The sequence below is a fragment of the Eumetopias jubatus genome, unplaced genomic scaffold (assembly GCF_037043125.1).
Source record: "Eumetopias jubatus isolate StellerSeaLion01/CBP00866 unplaced genomic scaffold, mEumJub1_p1.0 scaffold_10, whole genome shotgun sequence".
Lineage (NCBI taxonomy): Eukaryota > Metazoa > Chordata > Mammalia > Carnivora > Otariidae > Eumetopias > Eumetopias jubatus.
The window spans coordinates 23,186,568-23,213,078 of NW_028274816.1; the positions used below are offsets into that span (position 1 = coordinate 23,186,568).

Here is a 26,511-nt window from a genome sequence, read left to right on the forward strand (position 1 = left end):
TTTCAAAGAGGGTATGCAAGAAACAAACTTTGTGAATTCTTCGGTATTAAAGATTTTATTTTTAAGTAATCTCTACACCTAACATGGGTCTTGGACTCACAACTCTGAGATTAAGAGTCATATCGTCCACCGACTGAACCAGCCAGGCATGCCCCACCATTAGCAACAATTTTTAACTGGATTTTCTTACCCAAGCCATAAGTATGTGTCATGATTCAACAGGACAGGGAAATTAGGACTACAAAAATATATCTGTATTTGTGACAGAAATTTTCATACTTCATCTAACCAGTATTTACTAGTGCATCTTCTGTGTGTTAGTGATCACTGCTATGAACACTATCAATGTACAGCCAAATTTTGACTAATGTGTAAAATTCATTTGTGCAATAACTAAGCATGCATATTGTTATAGTGAGGCCATGTAGAGTGGGGTACAACTTGCTCTAAAAGGTTAAAAGGAAATGTAATGTCAAGCCAGGGTCACAGAAACATTGTGTATGTACTACAAAAATACATGAATTTTGGCACACTTGGGTGGCTCTGTCGGTTAAGTGTCTGCCTGTAGCTCAGGTCATGATCCCAGGGTCCTAGGATCAAGCCCCGCTTGGGGCTCCCTGCTCAGCGGGGAGCCTGCTTCTCCCTCTTTCTCTGCCCCTCTCCCCTGCTCGTGCTGTCTCTCTCAAATAAATAAATAAAATCTTAAAAAAGAAAAATACATGAATTTTGCCTCATGAATGTGCAAGGGAATGGGTTCAGGGCCTTAAATAGCCCTGCATAAAATGCAGCACGGTTCTGAAGAGTGTCTAGAAGGAAAAGCCAAAAGAACCATGGATAGATTAACACTGTAAAACAGATGTGTTGTAATTATGGTTGGCTTTTACGGTGTCTTGAGTTTAATCCCCTCAGTGTACCTTGGTCAAGTGGAAAAGATGGGCAGAAAAACAGAAACGGTGACATATGACAAGTGCCATAATAGTGATTTGTGGCGTGTTAGGGGAATGTAAATGAGGAAGGCTATGTGCTGTCAAAATTGGTCTTGTTGTGAAAGGGGAGACAAAGAACAATTAACTTGCTCTTTTTCTGAAGATATCTTCATTACCATCTCCAGATAGTCATTAAAGAATTAGCATTGGGGCACCTGGGTGGCTCAGTGGTTAAGCGTCCGCCTTTGGCTCAGGTCATGATCCCAGGGTCCTGGGATCGAACCCCATATCAGGCTCCCTGCTCAGTGGGGAGCCTGCTTCTCCCTCTTCCTTTGCAGCTCCCCCTGCTTGTGCTGTCGCTCTCTCTCGCTCTCTGTGTCAAATAAATAAATAAAATCTTTTTTAAAAAATAAAAAAGAATTAGTATTAAAGTTGCATAATAATCCCATTCTGTAGCTCATTTTTGTTCAATGCCTACTACCTTCCAGGCAGGCTCTCACAGTTTACTTTTATTTTATTAGTTAATCTTATTTAATCCACTCAGCTATTCAGTAAAATTGGCATGAGGGTTAATATTAGAGTTTTATGGATTAGAAATTGAAATTGAGAAGTGAAATTATTTGTCCAAGTCACAAAGTTTATAATTGGCAGAACTGAAATTCAAATCTGGTCAATTTAAACTCAAATCTTAGACTCCGTCCACTAAACTCTACTCCCACCTAAGTATATTATATTAATTGTACACACACACAAACACACCAATATTCAGTACCTACAATGCTCAAGCCCTGGCCTAGGTACCTTTCATACATTATTTCATTTAATACCCACAACAGCCGTTGAGGGGGTTAGTCTTTTATGTTTTATAAATCAGGAAACTGAGGCCCAGAGGTTAATTAGGTGCTTCAAAACTCCCAAAAAGCAAATGTAATATCAAGACTTGAATGGAGAGTATTTGACTTTAAAGTTTATTGCTCTGCTTTTATACTTTAATGATTCTACAAAGATGATCCCAAGGGCATCAATTGTAGGTTAATGCAAATGCATTATAGGATGTGAGCTGTGGATCTAATAAGATAATTCCATACTGATACTCCATTTTTTTCAGCGTTTATTGAATTGTGACTTTACCCCATTGTTGTCTTGTTTCTGCTATTGAATCTATTTCTGAAATTACTTTTCTAATCCATTTTTATTAACTGATAGCATGTATTTAAAAGTTAACTTTAATATTATTTATTATAGAAAACATGCTTATTATAAGAAGGTCAAACATTATAGGAACAGTTAACTTCAAAAATAGAAATCCCTATAATTGCAATGCAGATATAACTGCTATTAACTAATTGGCATATTTTCTTGCTCCCTTTATGGACATACTAAATCTATATATAATTTTTTAAATATAAAACTGAGAACTTGCTTTTGGCACTTAGCAACTCTGATACCCTTAGTTTGGCCCTTAGTTTTATAGTGTATGAGTCATTTTATGATGTTTTTTAAAATATGGTAGGGTTCATTTTTTTCCTAAAAAAACCTAGCCTCTACTTTAATATTTATTCAGCAGGAGACTGAGAAGCAATATAAATTATTCCTAACCAGCCTGTTTCTTCTTACACAAATTGCCTTTCTCATTGCCTCTGTTTCAGTGGAAATGAAATTAAATAAAGTCCTATCTTTCTATTTTTTCTAATCCTATAGGTGGTCAAGACTTTTCTACTGTTGTCAGCAGTCCTCTCTGCTTTGTGTGCAAGCAGAAAGGTCTGAAACAGATTGGAACATTGTTTCACATAAAGCAATACTTTTTTTTTAATTAGGGGAGGGAGAAGTACTAAAAGTGGAAATGACTTATAACAACAGAGATATGCCATAGAAAGTAACATAAATCTTAATACCAAAAGGAAGAGAAAAATATATAATTTGAAGTAATTTTTCAGATACAGTGTCTCCCAGGTTTTGGATTAGTTATATAAAGGATTTTAAACACACATACTATATGGCACTTTCTACAGGGAAGTTTGCTGGTAGCTATCTCCTTACAAAAACATTTAAAGATGCAAACCTAAGTTGTTTAAAACTTATTTTTTTTAAAACATTTATTTATTTGACAGAGAGAGACACAGTGAGAGAGGGAACACAAGCAGAGGGAGTGGGAGAGGGAGAAGCAGGCCTCCTGCTGAGCAGGGAGCCTGATGCGGGGCTCAGTCCAGGACCCTGGGATCATGACCTGAGCCGAAGGCAGACACTTAATGACTGAGCCACCCAGACACCCCTAAAACTTAATTTTAAAAAATAATTTATTTATTTGAGAGAGAGAGCATGAGAGAGAGAAAGCACAAGCAGGGGGGAATGGGGGAGAGGCAGAGGGAGAAGCAGACTCCCCGCTGAGCAGGGAGCCTGATGCAGGATCAATCCCAGGACCCTGGTATCATGACCTGAGCCGAAGGCAGAAGCTTAACCGACTGAGCCACCCAGGCACCCCTAAAACTTGTTTTTATAAAAAGTTGAAAAGCTTGCATATTCTTTTCTAGTTTGAGGAAACATTCCAAAGAAAATCACTTTTTAAATTCACTTAAAAAATATTTACTTTATAAATGACCCACGGCTAGTTTTACCGTGTAAGATTAGTAGTTAGAGAAAACTAGCAAGGAGAAATTATATAGTAAACAATCCAAAAACCCAAATTATTTCAATCTAGCTTTTTGTTCTATGCTTATATGTAAGTGTGAAAGCTAATACTTCTGTATAAAAGTAATAGATATCCATGTTAGAATTTGATTGAAGCCTAAAAAATATATCTTTTCTTGCCAGTTTGAATAAATTTATTATAAAAGGCCATAATTTGAAAATCCTGAAATTTTAACTGCTGGACACAATTTCAGAGCTACCTTATTTCTGGCTTATTTGGACTCATTCCACTGCAGCTCAGAGGTTCCAGAAGAAACTTGAGTTCTCCTTGTCATTCCAATAATAATTTGAGATCCTTGAAAAAGTTAGGTCAACACTTTTATTTGACTTGGTAAGGCCTTGGGTTAAAATGGAGGAGGGTGCCTGGGTGGCTCAGATAGTTAAGCGTCTGCCTTCGGCTCAGGTCATGATCCCAGGGTCCTGGGATTGAGTCCCGCATTGGGCTCCTGCTTCTCCCTCTGCCTCTCTCTCTGTCTCTCTGTCTCTTATGAATAAATAAATAAAATCTTTAAAAAAATAAAATGGAGAAGGAAAGATGAGTAATGAAATGAATTGAAAATCTCAGAACCAATATAAACTACAGTTTTTTTTTTTTAACCAGAAAATACTGAAATCACATATTATAAGCACAGGTACTGCTTCTGAGGACATGCTTGGGTTCTTTATTGGGAATATTTTCCTCCTGGTGACTGGCATGGACAAATGAGCTAACTTCACAGGGTTAAATGATAGGGCAATAATGGGAAAATGAGTATGACTTTGGAAATGATGGTACAGCGAATCCGAAGAATTGTAACTCAAATTTGTATCAGATCTGAGGTTCAGGTGATCGTCATGTAATTCCTCACTGACACAACCTCACAAATCACTCCTCCCATGTCTTCAGGGAAAGAAAGTATAAAGAGACATGGATTTCCTGCTTTTAAAGAGAAAAAAAAGCCATCCTGCCTGGGTGGCTCAGTCAGTTGAGCATCTTCCTTAGGCTTGGGTCATGATCCTAGGGTCCTGGGATCAAGTCCTGCATCGGATTCCTTGCTCAGCAGGGAGCCTGCTTCTCCCTTTGCCTGCCGCTCCCCCTGCTTGTGCACTCTCTCTCTCTCTCTCTCTCTCTCTCTCTCTCATAAATAAATAAATAAATAAAATCTTAAAACACACACACACACACACACACACAAAACGATGTTCCTTCCATAATTGGAAGCCCTCCATAACTCCCCTTCACCCATTTTGCCCCTCCCCCATCCCCCTCCCCTCTGGCAACCATCAGTTTGTTCTCAGTATTTATAGGTATGATTCTGCTTTTTGTTTATTTATTCATTTGTTTTGTTGTTTTAGATTCCACATATAAGTGAAATCATATGGTATTTGTCTTTCTCTGTCTGACTTACTTCACTTAGCGTAATACCCTCTAGGTCCATCTGTGTTGTCCCAAATGGCAAGATCTCATCCTTTTTTGTGTGTGGCTGAATAATACTCCATTATAGATACATCTATCTACAGATAGATAGATGATAGATAGATAGATAGATAGATAGATAGATAGATAGATAGATAATAGATAGATCGATCTCACATTTTCTTTATCCATTCATCTATCAATTGACATTTGGATTGCTTCATTTTCTATTGTAAATAATGCTGCGCTAAACATGGGGGTACATCTATCTTTTCAAATTAGTGTTTTTCGTGATTTAGTTTTCTTTGGGGTAAGTAGTAGTGGAATTATTGGATCATATGGTATTTCTATTTTTAATTTTTTGAGGAACCTCCATACTATTTTCCACAGTAGCTGTACTAATTTACGTTACCTCCAGTAGTACATAAGGGTTCATTTTTCTCCACATCCTCACTAACACTTGTTATTTCTTGTCTTTTTGATTCTAGCTATTCTGATGGGTGTAGGTGTTATGTCATTGTGGTTTTGGTTTGCATTTTCCTGATGATTAGTGATGTTGAGCATCTTTTCATGTGTCTTTTGGCCATCTGTATATCTTCTTTGGAAAAATGTCTGTTCAGGTCCTCTGCCTATTTTTAATTGGATTATTTGGGGGGGTGGTTTTTGGTGTTGAATTTTGTAAGTTCTTTATATATTTCAGATGTTAACGCCTTATCAGATGTACCAATTGAAAATATCTTCTCCCATTCAGTAGGTTGCCTGTTCATTTTGTTGATTGTTTCCTTCACTGTGCAAAAAACTTTTTTATTTTGGTGTAATCTCAATAGTTTATTTTTCCTTTTGTTTCCCTTGCCCTAGGAGACATAGCTAGAAAAATGTTGCTATGGTTGATGTCAAAGAAATTACTGCTTATGTTCTCTTCTAGGAGTTTTGTAGTTTCAGGTCTCACGCTTAGGTCTTTAATCCAAAATATAATACAGATTATTGGGCTTTATGCTGTACTTTCTGGTTTAGATACTGATTTCTGGTCTGTCTTTATGCTGTACTTATACTACTGGTTTAGATACTGATTGGCTAGAAAGATGTTGATACTAATCCTAACAATGAAAACAATGCACACAGGAGAAGATTAAGGATAATGAAGTTGGATATGGTGGTTTTGAAGGATTGGGACAGCACCTAAGTGGAAGGAATTGGGACTGACAAGAGACACTGGTTATAGAGATCTATGTTAAATGTAGGGATCTAGCATGGAAAGTTGAGGGGGACTAGAGGATAAAGTGAGAAGAAAGTACAAAAATTGGAGCATGTGGGAGCAGCTACATTGTAGATATAGGAGGCAAAACAAGGCATTAGAAAATAAAGTGACAGATAGGAGGGATAAAAAATAGTTGATAGAGTACACTGTCAGATGTTGGAATGGGCAAGAATAAGGACTGAGAAATTTAGATTGGGTGAGTAAAAAAACATTAGTGACTCTTCAGAATGCAGTTTTATTCAGAAGAGGTTAAGGAGCAAAAGGAGAAAATAAAAACAGCAAGCATAAACTTTTTTCTTTTTTTTTTCCAAAATGTGGTAAAGAGAGGAAGGAATCAAGTTGGGGTTAGTAAGATCAAAGCATGGCATTTAAAGTTTGGGTAGACTTGGTACTATTTTAGGTCAGTATTTCTATGGAGTACTTGTGTCTTGTAAGTCACTGTCTCTTTTACTTTTCTTTCTCTTCTCCCCAGCCCTTTAACAGTAGAAGGTCGTCTTCCTCATCTGTACTCACTCCCTTGGTGATCGTGCTGGTTGTCTTCCATTTGCCCCTCTAGGTTCACTCTTCCTTCTCTACCTGCTTTCTTTCCCAGGAGGCTGACCTGCAGGAATTATATCAACAAGCTTCTTTGACCTTTGGCTTTTGTTGAGTTTGGCCAATGTAGAGTCCCAACCGGACACTGGAGGGAAAGAAGGAGGAAAGTGAAATTGGAGCATTTATCCCCTTGGCTCCAAACTGGCTGAATTGACTAAAGGTCGCTGCTCCTCTTGAGTCAGTCCCGTACAGGACTCCCCTGGGTCTGGTAACCAGCCACTTCCTCTCCTGGTCCCTTTAGGCCTAGGTGTGTAAACAGGATATCACACTCTGTTTTCCCTTGTAGTTTCCCTAACATCTTGCCCATACCTTTATAAATTGTCTCTTAATTAATCCTGTGCATTCGTTTGCTGCTGGGACCCTGACTGATACAGTGATCTTTTCCAGTCTCATGGCTTTAAATGGCAGTCATACACCAATTGCTCCCAAATTTATAGCTCCAGTTAAGACCTGTCTCCTAACCTGCAGACTCATGTATCTGGCTCCCAACTAGATTTGGTTGTTTAACATAGGTCTCAACTTACTGATCTTTCTTCCTAAACCTCTTGATGTCAACTCCATCCTTCTGGTTGTTTAGGGCAAAGATCTCAAAATCATCCTCAATCTCTCCCTTTTTCTCACCCCCCGCATTTCTATCTGTCAGAATATTTAAGTAGGTCTACCTTTAGTAGAGAATCTCACCACTTCTCCCCACCTTCATTCCTGCCACCCTGGTCTCACTACCGTAATCTTTCACTTCGAATAATTGGTCTTCCTACTTTTTACCTTTGCCCTCTTTCACTCTATTTTCCATATAGTAGTGAAAATGATTAAAATACAAGTTAGATCATGTCACTCCTCTGCTTAAAACCTCTCTATGTCTTACCACTTCAGAGTAAAAGCCAAAAGTCCTTACAATGACCTCAAAGTCCCAACATTATCTGCCTCCTACTCCCATTATCTCTGTGACCCCATTTTCTACTCTTTCTCCCTTGATTACCCTGTACTAGGCACACTGGCTTTCGTTACTGCTTTAACACTCTTCTCCCTGTCTGGAATGCTTCTCCCAGATATCCACATGACTGATTTCCCTACCTCCTAATTTAAGTCTTTGTTCAAACATCTTCTTAATGAGGCTTACCTTAACCACCTTATTTAAAATTGCAAATTGACCCCCCTGTGGTACTCCTGATCTGCCTTCCCCTACTGTTTTTTTCCCCTAACACTTAACATCTTATAACCTATTATAAATTTACTTATTTTTTCTTTTTCTTTTTTTTTTTAAGATTTTGTTTATTTATTTGACAGAGAGAGACACAGCGAGAGAGGGAACACAAGCAGGGGGAGTGGGAGAGGGAGAAGCAGGCTCCCCACTGAGCAGAGAGGCTGATGCAGGGCTCGATCCCAGGACCCTGGGATAATGACCTGAGCCGAAGGCAGATGCCTAACCACTGAGCCACCCAGCACCCCTACTTATTTTTTCTTATTTTTTAATTATGCAGTAAAATTGCCTTTTTTCCCCTCTAATGGCATACAGTTCTGTGAGTTTTAACACATGTATAAATTATTGTGACCATCACCATAATTCTGATACAGGACAGTTCCAAGCTCCAAAGAATGAATCACATCTTCCCCATTCCTCACCTTGGCAACCACTGATCTGCTCTTAATCATATATTTTTGTCTTTTCAATAATGAGATCATGTAGTATGTAACCTTTCATCACTGGCTTTTACTCAGCATAATGCCTTTGAGATTCCTCTAAGTTGCCCAGTGTATCAGTAGTTCATTACTTCTTATCACCAAGTAGTATTTTATTCTGTGGCTCTACTACAATTTATTCAGTAACCCACTGAAGGAATTTTGGGTTGTTTCCAGTTTGGGTACATACAAATAGAGCTGCTAAAAACATTTCATATAGGCTTTTATGTGACCATAAGTTTTGTTTCTCCAGAATATAATTTATTTACTAATTACATTTATCTTTTTTTTTTTTTTTGCATTCTTTGTTTGTGGATTTATTATTCTAAGTTTCTAAAACAGGTCTGGCATGTACCAGGAGCTCAGTAAATTAGTGAATATGCAATGTTACTGTAAAATGGAAAGGTATAGGGACACCTGAGTGGCAGAGTCGGTTGGGCGCCCCACTTGGATTGTGGTCTTGGGATCAAGCCCCACCTCAGGCTCCGGGCTTGGCGGACAGTCTGCTTGAGATGCTCCCTCTGTTCCTCTCCTCCGAGAACATGCATGCACGTGCTCTCTCTCTCTCTCTTTCAAATAAATAAATAAATCTTAAAAAAAGAAGGAAAGGTATAGTGAAACCATAATCACTCTGAATACATTCAGGGTTTATGTCGACAATCCCTAGACTATGCAGTTTCCTCAAACCCCAAATGACAGGATACTTGAGCTGAAAGACACCTGCAAGTTGAGAATGTAAAAGGCTTTTTACTGAAAGTAAAGTAATTCCTCCCTAATGTTTCTGGTGACCATCTATCAGATTCCTGATGGAGGAGGAGCTTGGGATGAGGTTGAGGAGAAACCTCGTGGGAGAATACTTTAACAGTGATGTCACCATAACTCATCTGTGAGTGAAATGACAAGCCAGCTCTTTCACAGTCAGGATAACCCAGAGACAAATTTGTTTGCAAAAGCTGGGGAAAATAATGGCACCATTCTCCCCACATTGTCTGACCATTAGTTTCACTTAAGCTCATAGTATAGGCCACCAGATTAGGTAAGAAAAAGATAAGTGTTAGAGATAAAGGAGAAAATAATGATTATATGGAAGGTCGATATTTGGAAGGGGAGGGGATTGATTTGCTAGAACACTTGTGTTTACAGCTGTAAGTTATGTTTGCACTATGAAGTATCTTTTAAAAGCCACATAAAAAGACATTCAGCTCAAAATCAGATGCTGCCTAATGCCCCAAACCAGGATCCCAGGGTACCTCATTAAAATACATGGACCTCCTATAAACCTGTTCATTAGAGCATGGAATTCAGTAAGAATCAGTTGGATCTTGGATCCCATCCAGTGCATTATAGTTTTTGAAGTCTCGACAAGATTTCAGTTTAAGGTGGTTCCATGTTTAAAGTTTGAACAGTGGGTGCCTGGGTGGCTCAGTTGGTTGGGCGACGGCCTTCGGCTCAGGTCATGATCCTGGAGTCCTGGGATCAAGTCCCGCATTGGGCTCCCCACTCAGCGGGGAGTCTGCTTCTCCCTCTGACCCTACCCCCTCTCATGCTCTTTCTCTCTCATTCTCTCTCAAATAAGTAAGTAAAATCTTAAAAAAAAAAAAAAAAAAGTTTGAGCAAGGTTTCAGAATAAGTTTTCTTCATTTTTTAAGTGTTTTTTGGGGGGTATAAGTTATATGGACTCATAAGAATTTCAAATATATAGAACTGTATAAAGAAAAGAAGGCGATCCTACACCTACATATAAGCACTATCGATATTTTTATGAAAATCCTTCCAGACATCTTTCCACATGTGTGAACAGAACATGTATATGTTTTTGTCACTCTTGTGAAAAGGGGTTATAGTGATGCTCTTAGGGTGAGGGGAAGACTCTTTAATTTTTAATAAGAGTGATCAGTACGTGGAAGAAAGGAAATTAACTTCAACATCTAAGTACCTAAAACAGTGCAAACATCAGTGTTTCATTAAACATTTTGAGGATAATCTTCAACTATCAGGAAAAATGAAATAATTCTGAAATATATTGTGGGTTCTGAGTTGAACTGAATGCCATGTAGGGGTGTAGAGTCTTTACTAATCCAGCCAGGTATCCAGGTGAGAGTACTGTGGTAACTGGAGAGGTCTAATTATAGGACTAGAACAGAACACTGTTAACTTTCCACCTCTCCCAAATCTCAGGTAAATTACAAACAGATGTCTATTCACAGTTCTTGAGCCATTATGGATGGCCAGTTCAATTGGGGTATGGGCATCATTGACATCAATTCAAGTGAAACTGCTGCTCTTTCATAAGGCCATGAAATAGGCTGTGTATGTGTGTCTGTCTTAAATATATGTGCAGTCATCAGTTCAGTGATGCTACCGTGTGACTGAATGAACTTCTGAGTAGATCATGAAGGTGCTCGCTTCGGCAGCACATATACTAAAATTGGAATGAGTAGATCATGAAGGGTCCTTTTACACTACTATAATATTCAAGAGTAGTCATTTAGAATGCCTTTAATTTCCTCTGATTGGTAGCCCAGTAGTTGGTATACTGCCTTAAATGTTCACAAAGCAAGTCTGCCATTGGCCATGACTGGAAACTTAGGAATTTCTGCTGAAGTTCTTGTGATCTAATCCTCTCTTGAAAGCACAGAACTAAAGCATGTATTGAAATGCCCGAGTCAGCCATTCAAGGGATATACTGGCTGCAGTCTTGCTTATTTTTCTAGGATGAAAAAATCTCCTTGGTGACCTGAGGCAGCTAGCTTTTACCTTCTCCTAGAAATGCATGTATTATAACTGCATAGAAAGGGCACACACGTATATAAACACACATAAACTATATCTAAATTCTGACGTTAGCATTATTATATTTTCTAGGATTTTAAAAAATACTTTATATTGTCTAGGATTATGCTTAATTTCAGCAGATCTTGTTTAATAACTTATAAGACAATAATTTCACCTAGTTTCTACTAAGTGCTATTAAAATTTTTTAACTTTTCTAACTGTTTAGTTTAGGGAAGGAAAAAAAAGACATGTTGGACACCTGGCATGCATCGTGATGTTGGGTGTAGAGATTACTTAAATAAATAAATAAAAACTTAAAAGAAAGGCACATACTATTTTACTGAAACTTTTACTTTTACTTGTTTAGTGTTAATTCAATTTTATAGGTGAGGACCTCAGAACAGTCAAGTAACTCTGAGATAGAAAACACAGTTGGTATTTGAACCAGGTCCATCTGAGGCAAAAGGTCTATAACCTCGTCATGCTATAGAATGAGCTGCAGAATGCTGGGCTTATAAAAAACTATTATCAGTATTATTAAGTAAAAAAAGCAAGGTTCAGAGCAATAAGCATTATATACTACCATTATGTGAAGTGTATGTATGAATACATATGTACATGTGTGTGTTTATTTTTACATATGCTTAGTATATCTAGCATATGTCTGGAAGACCATATAATGGTTACCTTCAGGGATGGGAATTGGGCTGCTAGAAATCTAGATGTTTTGGGGCACCAGGGTGGCTCAGTCGGCTAAGTGTCTGCCTTTGTCTCAGGTCATGATCCCAGGGTCCTGGGATCTAGCCCCACATCGGGCTCCCTGCTCCGCGGGAAGCCTTCTCCCTCTCCCACCCCCCCCGCTTGTGTTCCCTCTTTCGCTGTGTCTCTCTCTGTCAAATAAATAAATAAAATCTTTTAAAAAAAAGATTTATTTATTTTGAGAGAGAGAATGAGATAGATAGAGAGAGCGAGAGGGGAGAGTCAGAGGGAGGAGCAGACTCCCTGCTGAGCAGGGAGCCCGATGCGGGACTCGATCCCGGGACTCCAGGATCATGACCTGAGCCGAAGGCAGTTGCTTAACCAACTGAGCCACCCAGGCTCCCAATAAATAAAATCTTAAAAAAAAAAAAAGAGGGCCCTTTTGCCCTCAGGCTTAAGTCTCAACGTCTGGAACAAAGTAGCTCTTGTGTGACAGGGAAGAGAGGAGCCCTGGGGACAGGAGTCCCACCTGGAAGAAGAGCTCATCTAACAGGAACCACCCTCACCAGAGCTTCAGAACATGCAGAAGAACCCAGAAAGGAGTGGGTCCTAATTTGCTCCACCAGAAGCAGTTCTTATTTACCTTGTCCAGAAAGAGCCAGACTTGGTGATGTCACCACATCCAGAAGCTATCACAGACTGTGACAGTGGAAACTGGACCAGCTTGCAGAAGCTTATCCGTCACAGTTCTCTGTACTCTCCCAACAACAGCAGAAAATGGACACATCTCAGGCATCAGTGTCGTTCAAGGACGTGACTGTGGAATTCACCCAAGAGGAGTGGCAGCAAATGGGTCCTATTCAGAGGACCCTGTATAGAGATGTGATGCTGGAGAACTAAAACAACCTAGTCTCAGTGGGGAACTGCATTTTCAAACCAGCCGTAATCTTCAAGTTGGAGCAAGGAGAGGAGCCTTGGTTCTTAGAGGAAGAATTCTCAAACCAGAGCCACCGAAAAGATTACAGAGATGATGACCTGATGAAGAGGAACAAGAAAATCCAAGATAAACACTTGCAGGAAATAATATTCATCGATAATAAACCATTGACTGGAGAGGAAGAAGAAGTTTTGGGAAAACAGTTTAATCTGCACATAGCTCCTGTTTCAACAAAAATATCTTGTAAATATGACTCATGGGGAGTAAATCTGCAAAATATTTCCCAACTTATTAATAACAGAACCTATCCAACAAAACAAACAAACAAACAAAGAAAAGAAATCTGGATGTTTTATTATAAAATCCTTTAGGGGCATCTGGGTGGCTCAGTTGGTTAAACATCATGACCTGAGCAGAAATCACAACTTAGCCATTTAATCGACTGAGCCACCCAGGCACCCCGGCTTGTAAAGCTTCCAATGCTGTAGAATATTAATACTATTATGATATTGATAAGCATTGATAATAATTATATCTTTCTAGTTTTTCAATTCCCATGATACTACTCTAATGACCTACCACGGTAGAATTTGAGAGGGAGAGGCACCTGGGCGGCTCAGTCGGTTAAGCATCTGCCTTTGGCTTAGGTTGTGATCATGGGTTCCTGGGATCGAGCCCCGCATTGGGCTCCCTGCTCCGCGGGGAGCCTGCTTCTCCCTCTCCCTCTGCCTGTCGCTCCCCCTGCTTGTGCTCTTTCTCTCTGTCAAATAAATAAATAAAATCTTTAAAAAAAAAAAGAATTTGAGAGGGAAGTAGAATACTGATATAATATATCATGATAGCAGAGGTAGTGATGACTACATTCTGCATTCAACTATTTACATTTTTAATGCCACTTGAAATTTTAATAATCCTCGGTTTATCTGTTTTTTGAAACAAGAACACCATGCCTCAAATGACAGCAGTTGCCAGTCATGACTGAAGTCAAAGAATTATTTTATGGGTCTTAAAATTGAACTTAAAAAGAAAAAAGTTTGCCATATACTAAAAGCTATGTTTTAATTTAGGGCTACCATTAATCAAAATACCTTACCTTGAATACACTTTATTTTTGTATTTGTTTAATGATCTGTTTATAAAGCTGTCTCCCTTACTAGATTGGGCAGGGTCCATGCTTCTTCATTTGTTACTGTATTCTTAGTGGGTAGCCTAATTCCTGGCAGTTGGTAGGTAGCTAAAAATATTGGTTGAGCTGAATTGAATTGAAATAGAGATATTTAGCTTAGTTGGGAGAAGAGAGAGAGAAATAATCTCAGTTTTTAGATAATTGAAATGTTCTCATGTGAAAGAGGTTGAGTGCTTTCCGTATGCTTCAGTAGACTGCAAACCAGTGGGTGGAAGTTTCAAGAATTTTCTGAATGTTGAGCTGTCTAAAGCTAAGTGGCCTTGTCTCAGGAGATACTGATTCTGTCACCAGGAGATTCACACATGGCCGGTCAACTATGGAAATAATTCAAGTATTTAATTGTTCATTGGTTTCTTTCTTTTTCACATCTTGGGGAATTTTTTTAATTTTTATTTTTTAAAGATATTTATTTATTTGAGAGAGAGAAAGCACGAGCAGGGGGAGGAGCAGAGGGAGAGGGAGAAGCAGGCTCCCTCCTGAGCAGGGAGCCCAATGCAGGGATCCATCCCAGGACACTGAGATCATGACCTGAGCCGAAGTCAGATGCTTAACCAAATGAGCCACCGAGACGCCCCCATTTGTTCTTTACTCATTTCTGCAAACATGTATTGAGCACACACTGTCCTAGGTGTGGGATACTAAGACTGAATACATCATACTTTCTGCCCTCGAAGAACTCAGACCCAGCAGGTGAACGGAAGTATTAGCAAAGGATTACAACCCAGGGTGCTAAGAGGTTGTTACAGAGGTTTAAGTAATACCCTGGAGAGTTAATGGGAAAGGTTGCTAAGGAGGTGACTCTGAAGTAGAGTTGACCAGGCAGATAGAGAGAGAGGAGTCCTAAGCAGAAGGAAAAATACATGCAAAAGTGCAGAAGTTAAACTTTTTAGAATACAGTAGTGGTATTTCATTTGGATTAGGTAGCCTTAAAATACCTCCAATCCTAAGATTCTGTGTTCTGGCTCTTTATTTTTTTATTTTTTTTTTTAAGATTTATTTATTTATTTATTTGAGAGAGGGAGAATGAGAGAGAGAGAGAGTACATGGGGGAGAGGGTTAGAGGGAGAAGCAGGCTCCTCGCTGAGCAGGGAGCCCGATGCGGGACTCGATCCAGGGACTCCAGGATCATGACCTGAGCCGAAGGCAGTCGCCCAACCAACTGAGCCACCCAGGCGCCCCTGTTCTGGCTCTTTAACTTAGTGTCTTTTTTCACTTCCTGGCAGATATTACATGTATGTATGTATTTCAGTTGTCTTTTTTCACAGGAAGCGAAAACAGTAACCTTCTTCTTTGATTTTTGTTCGTAGTCAAGTTCATCCGAGAAGTAACACCATATATCAAGAAGCCATCATTAGTATCAGATCTACCATGGGAAGGTGCATCTCCTCAGTCACCAAGCTTTAGTGGCAGTGAGGACTCTGGTTCTCCAAAACACCAGAACAGCACCAAGGACAGGAAGGTCATCCCTCTCAAAATGTGCTTTGCTGCTAGAAACCTAAGCATGCCGGATCTGGAAAACAGGTGAGCTGTACCTAAGGAGAATATCAAACTTAAGGCTTTACAAACTTAGGGACATGTTGTAATATTGCTTATGCATATTATTAATAATATGACTGTTGACTACATTATACAGAGCAAAACATCAGCCTGAGATGAAAGAATAATTTTTGGAGTTCCATATTTAAATTTCTTCACAAATATATGTACATATACATATACAGAAAAATTTGGGACAAACACACAAGAAATTTAATGCTGGTTACTCCCAGGGAGTGAAATAAGATTAGAAGGTAGAAGGAGAGAAGGGGCTTCTACTGTTCATTTTATACTTTCCTGGAGTTTTAGTACTTTTCTCACTATGAAGTTACTTTATAATTTTAAAAACATTATTAAAGAAATCTTAAATGTCCCCTCAGATGGAAACTCCTTATATTGTAGATAACATAGAGTCAGAGATCTGATTATAGATATGGCTGCATCAACTAGCAGTGTGACCCTGGCAAGTTGGCATCTCTCTCTCTTTTTTTAATTTTTTATTGTTATGTTAATCACCATACATTACATCATTAGTTCTTGATGTAGTGTTCCATGATTCATTGTTTGTGCATAACACCCAGTGCTCCACGCAGAATGTGCCCTCTTTAATACCCATCACCAGGCTAACCCATCCCCCCACTTTCCTCCCCTCTAGAACCCTCAGTTTGTTTTTCAGAGTCCATCGTCTCTCATGGTTCGTCTCCCCAAGTTGGCATATCTTGACTTGAGTTTCCTTATTTGTAAAAAGAGAGAATTGGGTTGAATAATTTCTTATGTCCCTTATAGTTCTATAACCAGTTGGGTTCTCTGACTTTGTCTTCAGTGATTGCATGAAATGGTGCTGGTAAACCTAATTAGACTAGACATTAGGGGGAAAAAGGGAGAGAGAGAGATGAACTTATCCAGAGACCTAGGCAAGGGCCAGACTTTTTATAATGTACTTTCACTTTTATGGTCTCTTCTGATCTGAATGCACAGACAGGTGTCCAGTCAGGATGGGATGGATCACAAGAAGACAGCAAGAGGTTGAGTGACTGTGGACATTTTTTAAAAAGTTTATTTATTTATTTTTTTGAGAGAGAGAGAAAGTGAGAGAGAGCATGAGCAGGGGGAGGAGCAGAGGGAGAAGCAGACTCTCCGCTGAGCAGGGAGCCCGATGCGGGACTTGATCCCGGGACCCCGGAATCATTCCCAAGCCAAAGGCAGACACTTAACCAACTGAGCCACCCAGGTGCCCCAACATTGGCATTTTAGGCCATAGGGACATTAAAGATCCTACTCTGTAATATGTTGTGTGGTATACTAGAAAGAGTTGAGCTCTGCAATCAGATAGACCTTCTTGTGGAAATCAGACAATCCTAATTAGGGTGACCTGCTGAAAAGAAGGCTCTAAGCAAATGCTTTCACCTCCATAAACCACTATATCCTTATCTGTTTAAAAAAAAGAAAGACAGGTGCCTGGGTGGCTCATTTGGTTAAGTGTCTGCCTTCAGCTCAGGGCATGACCCCGGGGTCCTGGGATTAAGTCCCGCATTGGGCTCCTTGCTCGTCAGGGAGCCTGCTTCTCCCTCTCCTTCTACCATTCCCCCTGCTTGTGTTCTCTTGCGTGCTCGCTCTCTGTCAAATAAATAAATAAAGTCTTTTTAAAAAATTAAAAAAAAAAAGAATACTCAGTGTGCAGATTAAACGAGACAATACATATGAAGCCCTTTGCACAGAGCCAGGTTCTTTGCACAGAACATAGTAGGTTCTTAAGAAAGAGTAGCTTAAAGAAGTCTTAACTGCCAACTATGTATACACATTTTAAAAATTATATTCTGATATATTTGTATTGTTTTTGTTTGCTTTCTTTTAAAAGTTCAAGATATTATAGAAATTGTTTCAAGTTACATATAGATTTATTCGTGAAAGATTGTGTGCACATTAAATCATATCTAAATACAACATAACTTGGGTCTTTAAAGAATTGCTCTATTTTTTTCATAAAGTAAGAATTTAATTTGTAAAGTAATCACCTCTGCCTCTTGAATCAAAATTAATTTTTTTTTCTTCAAATGAGATACATTTATGTAGAGCCTTTGGTTAATCATGGACTTAAAAAAAGTAGTAGGGACCACAAAGAAGGAACTAGAATAGAGAAACAATGTGATAAAGAACAAACAGCAACTAAATTTGTCAGCTGGTTGTCAGACTGAGGAATATTTTCAGGCTAAGTCTCTTCATCGTAAATCATTTCTGAGAATGAGAATAGATATCTCTTGTGTTAGTCTGTTGTGGCTGCTATAACAAAATACCATAGACGGCGTGGCATCAGTCTCCCGGAACATGATATACTTACTATACAAGGAAAAGTCTTAGAAGATTCAGACTATTGCAGATTCTCAGTCTTAATACTGCAAAGTAATTTGTTTCTCATTTTACCTGAAATACTAAACTTTGTAGATAATTTGCTTTTTGTAAAATATAAATCGGTAGAGATTCAAGGTTATTTCTCTATCACTCTTACTTGTATTCCATTGTGCTTTCTGGAGAAAAAGGGAAGCAGTAGAATTACCAGTACCTGGCAAAATTATGCATAACTTCAGTTATGTCCACAGGATTGTGAACATCTATCCTATATGTCATAGTAGAAAAAATGTTCAGAACCCATTAGCTAATTAGATAGAAGTTAGTATGATGGAATTTGTCACTTTGGCCAACCTATTTGTTTTCTGTAAGCCTTGGTTTCCTGCTGTATAAAATGAAAGCTTATGTGCAGATTAAATAAAAGGATTATAGTAAAATTGACATAGTAAGCTTTCAGTATACTATTATTATAGGTGCCATTTGTGTCCTATGACTTTAAATAAATCCCTTAATTTCTCTGTCCTGTTTTCTCCGTCTGTAAAATGGACATAATAGTGCTTGCTCAACTAGAGTCTTTTAGAACTACTTCAAGGATAAATAAGATAATATCTATAAAATCACTTGGCGCTCTTTGATCCTTAAATTTATCTCAGCTCTGTCTCAGGAAAATGTCATGACAAGTAACACAGCTGCAACATTTAAAGCCATGAAAAAAAACAGTCCATCATAGGAACAGTAAAAATAAGTTTTGTTAGGACATCTGTGAGCAAAACGTTTATCAAGTTGCAGTTTTATATAACTGACCATATTTCTATTTGAAAATTTTAATCTTCAACATAGTCTCTTGTAAAACCCAGGACAAGAAATAGGCCTACATGTTCTCTAATGTGGAAAATACTTACTCTGTTCTTTAAGCCCTTGGTAGGCATGTGGTTTCCCAACATTCTTTACTTTTTTCCTAATATTTTATTGTGAAAAATCTTCCAACATAAAGCAGGGCCAGAGAATTCTATGTTCAATACTCATTTTCCCCCCACCTAGATTCTACCATGAATATTTTATTTTACTTGCTTTAGCACAGATTGACCCATCTATCCAGCCTTCATTCCATTTTAATTTTTCTTGATACTTTTCAAACTGAATTGCAGGCTTTAATATATTTCCCTCTAAATACTTAAGTATGCATATAAATAAGTAGAGTTCAGTGTTTCATTATGGTTTTTTTCTTTTGAGAAAATATTTACATAAAATAAAATGCACAAATCATAAACTTTGACAAATGCATACAATTATGTAACCTGAGCCGTAGTATATTACCATCACCCTGGAAAGTTTTCTTGTGCCCTTTCTCACTCAGTTCCCTCTCCCACCTTCAAAGGTTACTACTCTTCTGACTTTCTACTATAGATTAGTTTTAGCTGTTCTGAAATTTTGTATAAATGCAATCATATGTACTCTTTTGTGGTAGAATTCTTTTACTCGCATAAGGTTTTTGAGATTCATTTATCTTGTTGCATATATCCTTAGTTTTTTTCTCTTTTATTGTTGAATGATATCGTGTTATATGTCACAGTTTTGTTATCTGTTTTCCCATTGATGGGAGCTATTTCCAGTTTAGAGTTAATATCAATAGTTACTATGAATATTTTTGTACAACCGTTTGTAGGCATACATTTTCATTTTTCTTTGGTAAATTCTTAGGTGTGGAATTGCTGGGTCAAATAGTTTAATTTTCTGGGGTGCCTGGGTGGCCCAGTGGGTTGAGCATCCAGCTCTTGATTTTGGCCCAGGTCATGATGTCAGGGTCATGGGATTGAGCCCCGTGTCGGGCTCCTTGCTCAGCAGGACTCTGCTGGAGATTCTCTCTTTCCCTCTCCCCCTGCCCTGGCTCGCTCTCAAATAAATAAATAAATCTTTAAATAAAAGTTTAGTTTTTTTAAATGCTAGTCTTTTTTCCAAAATGATTGTGCCATTTAAATGAATACTGTTATTAATAAATTAAATACACCAGCATTGTATGAGGGATTGCGTTGTTCTACATCCTCACCAACATTGGTGGTGTCAGTCTTTTTAATATTAACTATTCCTGTGGTGTATAGTAGAATCTCTTTGTGAGTCATCCTTCATCTTGATATCAAGGTTTCACTTGCTAACCCAAAAATTTACTTGACATGAGAGGGAAACTTCTTTTTTTTTCTGTTTTACTACTTTGATTTAGTTTCAGTGTCTAGAGCTGAAAAAAAGTGCTGACCATCAGCATGAGTAAGTGAAGAGGAGGAAGAAGTTTGTTCTATTCCTCCAGCTTGAATTCTCAAGACCTCACTAGGGGCTTCTGATGGTTCTAAGCAGTTCATTGTGGGAAGTGGAGGCTAAGTAAATAATGATGAAGTCCAGGGAACATGAGCTCATTCCCTCCCAAACAGCACTGTGGGCAGTGTGGAGTTTAGTAGTGACACAGTGTTCTTAAATGCTGCTTTCCAAAAATATTAGCTGTTAGCTTGAACTGGTTCACGAAGTCTTGGTCATCTTCACATTAGCTATTTTCCATGTAAAAGGTAAATTTTGGCTTTATGGCATATAAAACAGTATGATTATTATTAAATTAAATATATAAGTTGTGTCAAAGACTACTAAAAGAAGAAATAAACAGGCTAAACTTACAGAATCCTGTGTTCCAGTGTACCTAAACATTGATTTGATTCATCTGATCAAAATGTACTTGCATTTCTCAGGAAATCCTCAGTGGTTTGATTAGAGGCCAAAACTCTTCACACTGTAGCTGTCTCTTCCTCTTTCCTGTGAGCCCAAACAATTACTAGCAGACTGCCTTTAAATTTTTATTAGCGGAGTTTCCATTTGAATTTTTCTTTTAGAACAGCAGTAGACTTTCTGAAATACTTTGTCCCCTTTATCAAAGTTTTAGGGCTCCTTCTCCAAAGGCAAAGTCTTCTGGATCCTAGAATCATCAGTTCTGTTTTGGAGTTTCATTTCAATTTCTTGTTAGTTAGTTTTCTATTTCACAATCCCTTCTTAAGAAACAGTTAAATTTCTCTTTTCATGAAAAATTGGTGCTCCTGCCTTGTGAACTAATTTACTGTCAGTTTTCATCTTTTTCCAGCTTAATGGTCCCAGTATCTGTTTAATCAGGTTTAGTTTTATTTTGTAACAGATTTATTTTCCATTCTTCTAGTTATTAATAACTAGGATCCTTGACATCAAAATTTTCAGAGTTTAGACTGTGTCAGAGGAGTCTGAGAGACTGTCCCAGAAACAGTATGAAGTGTAAAGGCTTTTTCAGAAGGTGGAACGTTTTGTGCCTAGGGAAGGATGAACAGATACCTATCTTTAGTACTAAGTAGGTCAGTAGGAGGAGTGAAAGAAATTTCTCATGGTTTTGCGACTAAACTTTTTAGCATGTGTTTAAAGGATGTTAAGCTGGTTACAGTGCCAAAGCAACCAGGTGGAAATAAATACGCCCAAACAACTAGCCTGATATAGGGACTGAATTAGGGCTATCACTGGCTCTTCTACTCAGTTTAGTGGGATGAGGGTGGATATGAATCTTTGTCTGGGTTGAGGGTGGGGCAGTCACTGGCTGCTGGGCGTGGGGAATGCTGGAACAGACTTGCAGCCAGCTTCTTTATTTTAGCTGTGTGCTTTACTCCCACTCCCAGAGGTAACTGGTGCCTCCAATTCCCCATCCTCTTCAGGATTCTGCAACATGGATTGACTGGGATTTTACTCCCCACTTTTCTTAGGTCTGCTAAGTCATTTAACTCCCCTGTCTGCTTGCCGCCTTCCAAAATTTTGTTGTAGTTGCTTTTCTCGTGTTCTCTCTTGTAAGATTATGCTTCTTGAAAGTCCTCTTTAGGGGCACCTGGCTTCTGGGCCAGTTGGTAGAGCATGTGACTCTTGACCTCGGGGTTATAAGTTTGAGCCCCACATTGGGGGTAGAGATTATTTAGAATCAAATCAATCAAGGGATGCCTGGGTGGCTCAGTTGGTTAATCCTCTGCCTTTGGCTCAGGTCATGATCCCAGGGTCCTGGGATTGAGTCCCGCATCAGGCTCCTTGCTCAGCAGGGAGCCTGCTTCTCCCTCTGCCTGCCATGCCCCGCCCCCCGCTTGTGCTCTCTCTCTCTCTCTCTCTGACAAATAAATGAATAAAATATTTTTTAAAAAATCAAATCAATCAACCAATCCCCTTTAAAGTTTGCTGATGACTTCTTAGATACAACACCAAAAGCACAATACATAAAAGAAAAAAATGATAAAAAAAGTTGAACTTCAAGAAAATAAAAAACTGCTCTGTAAAAGACACTGTATAACAGGGTCTCCAGGAAAACAGAACCAGTAGGATAGATGGATGGATAGATGGATGAATGGTTGGATGGGTGGATGGATAGAGAGATAGATTATAGGAATTGGCTTATGCCATTATGAAGGCCAATCCCATGATCTGCCCTCTGTAAGCTGGAGAACCAGGAAAGCCAGTGGTATAATATAGTCTGAGTTCAAAGGCCCAAGAACCAAGAGTGCTAGTGTGCAAGAGCAGGAGAAGATGGATAGCCCAATTGAAGCAAAGAGCAGATTCACCCTTCTTCCACTTTTTTGTTATATTCATACCCTGAGCAGATTGGATGATGCCCACTCAAATTGGCAAAGGCCATTTTCTTTATTGTCTTTTGATAATGCTAATTTCTTCCAGAAAAACCCTCACAGACATACCCAGAAATATTGTTTTGCCAGGTATCTAGGCATCCCTTAGCCCATTTCAGTTGACACATAAAATTAACCATCACACACTGTTAAGAGAATGAAAAGACAAGCTACAGCTGGGAGAAAAATCTTTGTAAAATACTTATCAGATAAAGGACTGGTATCCAAAATATACAAAGAATTCTTAAAATTCAACAATAACAAACCAACTGAATTAAAAATGGGTAAAAGATCTGAACAGACACCTCAACAAAGAAGAAATACATATGGCAAATAAGAATATGAAAGGTGCTCAACATCACATATCATTAGGGAATTGCAAATTAAAACAATGAGATACCACTCTATGCATATTAGAATGGCCAAAATCCAAAACACCTACAGCACCAAATGCTGTAGAGGAATGCAGAGCAACAGGAACTCTTATTCATTGTTGGTGGAAATGAAGAATGGTACAGCAACTTTGGAAGACAATTTGGCAGTTTCTTACAAAGCTAAACATAGTCTTACCATATGACCTAGCACTTGTGCTCCTTGGTATTTACCCATAAAGAGTTAAAAAGTTACCTTCACACAAAGACCTGCACACAAATATTTATAGAAGCTTTATTCATAATTGCCAAAACTTGAAAGCAGCCAAGAAGTCTTTCAGTAGGTGAATGGATAAAAAACTGGTACATACAGACAACGAAATAATATTCAGCAATAGAAAGAAATGAGCTCTCACTCAGTAAACTATAGAATACTCATGAAAGAAATTGAGGAAGACACAAAAAAATGGAAAAACGTTCCATGCTCATGGGTTAGAAGAACAAATATTGTTAAAATGTCTATGCTACTTAGAGCAATCTACACATTCAATGCAATCCCTATCAAAATACCATCAAAGTTTTTCATAGACCTGGAACAAATAATCCTAAAATTTGTATGGAACCAGAAAAGACCCCGAATAGCCAGAAGAACGTTGAAAAAGCAAAGCAAAGCTGGTGGCATCACAATTCCAGACTTCAAGCTCTATTACAAAGCTGTCATCATCAAGACAGTTTGGTACTAGCACAAAAACAGACACATAGATCAATGGAACAGAATAGAGAACCCAGAAATGGACTCTCAACTCTATGGTCAACTAATCTTTGACAAAGCAGGAAAAGACTGTCCAATGGAAAAAAGTCTCTTAAACAAATGGTGTTGGGAAAATTGGACAGCCACATGCAGAAGAATGAAACTGGACCGGGACCATTTCCTTACACCATACACAAAAAAAGACTCAAAATGGTTGAAAGATGTAAATGTGAGACAGAAATCCATCAAAATCCTCGAGGAGAACACAGGCAGCAACCTCTGTGACCTCAACTGCAGCAACTTCTTGGCTAGACACGTCTCCAAAGGCAAGGGAAGCAAAGGCAAAAATGAACTATTGGGACTTCATCAAGATAAAAAGCTTTTGCACAGCAAAGGATACAGTCAACAAAACCAAAAGACAACCGACAGAATGGGAGAAAAATTTGCAAGTGACCTATCAGATAAAAGGCTAGTATCCAGGGTGCCTGGGTAGGTCAGTTGGTTAAGCAACTCAGGTCATGATCCTGGAGTCCTGGGATCGAGTCCTGCATCGGGCTCCCTGCTCAGCAGGGAGTCGGCTTCTCCCTCTGACCCTCCTCCCTCTCATGCTCTCTGTCTCTCATTCTCTCTCTCACAAATAAATAAAATCTTAAAAAAAAGGCTAGTATCCAAAATCTATAAAGAACTTATCAAACTCAACACCCAAAGAACAAATAATCCAATCAAGAAATGGGAGAAGACATGAAACAGACATTTATGCAAAGAAGACATCCAGATGGCCAACAGACACATGAAAAAGTGTTCAACATCACTCAGCATCATAGAAATACAAATCAAAACCACAATGAGATACCACCTCACGCTGATCAGAATGGCTAAAATTAACAAGTCAGGAAATAATAGATGTTGGCGAGGATGCAGGGAAAGGCGAACCCTCTTACACTGTTGGTGGGAATGCAAGCTGGTGCAGCTGCTCTGGAGAACAGTATGGAGGCTCCTCAAAAAGTTGAAAATAGAGCTACCCTATGACCCAGCAATTGTACCTCTGTGTATTTACCCCAAAGATACAAATGTAGTGATCCAAAGGGGCACCTGCACTCCCATGTTTATAGCAGCAATGTCCACAATAGCCAAACTATGGAAAGAGCCCAGGTGTGCATCGACAGATGAATGGATGAAGAAGATGTGGTGTGTATACACACACACACACACACACACACACACACACACAATGGAATATTATGCAGCCATGAAAAACTGAAATCTTGCCACTTACAACAACGTGGATGGAACTAGAGGGTATTATGCTAAGCGAAATAAGTCAATCTGTGAAAGACAATTATCATATGATCTTACTGATATGTGGAATTTAAGAAACAAGGCAGAGGATCATAGGGGAAGAGAGGAAAAAATGAAACAAGACAAAACCAGAGAGGGAGACAAACCATAAGAGACTCTTACTCATAGGAAACAAACTGAGGGTTGCTGGAGGGGAGGGGGTGGAAGGATGAGGTAAATGGGTGATGGACATTGGGGAGGGTATGTTTTGTAATGACCACTGGGTATTATGTAAGATGGATGAATCACAGACCTGACCTCTTAAACCAATAATACATGGGGTGCCTGGGTGGCTCAGTCGTTAAGCATCTGCCTTCAGCTCAGGGTCCTGGGATCAAGCCCCGTGCGGGCTTACTGCTCGGCGGGAAGCATGCTTCTCCTTCTCACACTCTCCCTGCTTGTGTTCCCTCTCTTGCTGTCAATCTCTCTGTCAAATAAACCAATAATACATTATAGGTTAATTAATTCAATTTAAATTAAAAAAATAATAAATGGTAGATCTTTTTATAAAAAAAAGAAAAAGAAATGAGCTCCCAAGCCACAAAAGACATGGAGGAACTTTAAATGTATGTTGCTAAGTGAAAGAAGCCAGTCTGAGAAAGTGACATACTATATGATTCCATGGAGACAGTAAAATGATTAGTAGTTGCCAGGAGTCAGGGCCAGGGCCTGAGTGATGGAGGAATCAATAGGTGGAGCACAGGGGATTTTTAGAGCAGTGAAATTATGCTTCTGTAGAATACAGTAATGGTAGATATATGGCATACATTTGTCAAAACTCAGAATATACAACACAAAGAGTGAACTGGGATTTTAGTAAATAATATTATATCAATATTGGCTGGCTCATCAGCTGTAACAAATGGACCACACTAATGCAAGATGTTAATAATAGGGTGTATTGTGGAGAGGCAGGGAAGGGTGTTTGGGAGTTCTCTGTACTTCTTACTCAGTTTTTTTATGTAAACCTAATACTGCTAAAAGAAAAAGTCCATTAAGTTTTTCAAAAATCCCCTTTAAGGGGCGCCTGGGTGGCTCAATCATTAAGCATCTGCCTTCGCCTCAGGTCATGATCTCAGCAGGGTCCTGGGATCAAGCCCCGCATCAGGCTCCCTGCTTAGTGGGAAGCCTGCTTCTCCCTCTTCCACTCCCCCTGCTTGTTTTCCTGCTCTCGCTCTCTCTATCAAATAAATGAAATCTTTAAAATATATATATATAATTTTTTTAAAAATCCCCTTTAACTGTTTTTAGTGGGATTTCAGGAAGGAGTAAACTAAATGTGTGTGCTCAATTGCTGTGTTATATAGGAAGTGCTAGAAATACCGGAAATACTTTTTCTTCTTAAGATTAGTATAAGTAGGGCGCCTGGGTG

The 26,511-nt window shown here is 38.8% G+C and overlaps 2 protein-coding genes across 2 annotated transcripts in view; both read left to right on the top strand.

The window, feature by feature from the left end:
- Positions 1-26,511, top strand: part of SNTB2 (syntrophin beta 2) — a 105,296-nt gene that overhangs the window by 33,255 nt on the left and 45,530 nt on the right. The window contains exon 2 of the mRNA XM_028095778.2: positions 15,447-15,660. Within this exon, the coding sequence (XP_027951579.1) occupies positions 15,447-15,660 (214 nt within the window). The remainder of the gene's footprint in view (positions 1-15,446; positions 15,661-26,511) is intronic.
- On the top strand, positions 12,773-14,418 carry LOC114203773 (zinc finger protein 510-like). Its single transcript, XM_088027939.1, is given in 2 exon segments — positions 12,773-13,196; positions 14,330-14,418. Coding segments are annotated over 2 exon segments (492 nt in total). The 5' UTR covers positions 12,773-12,793.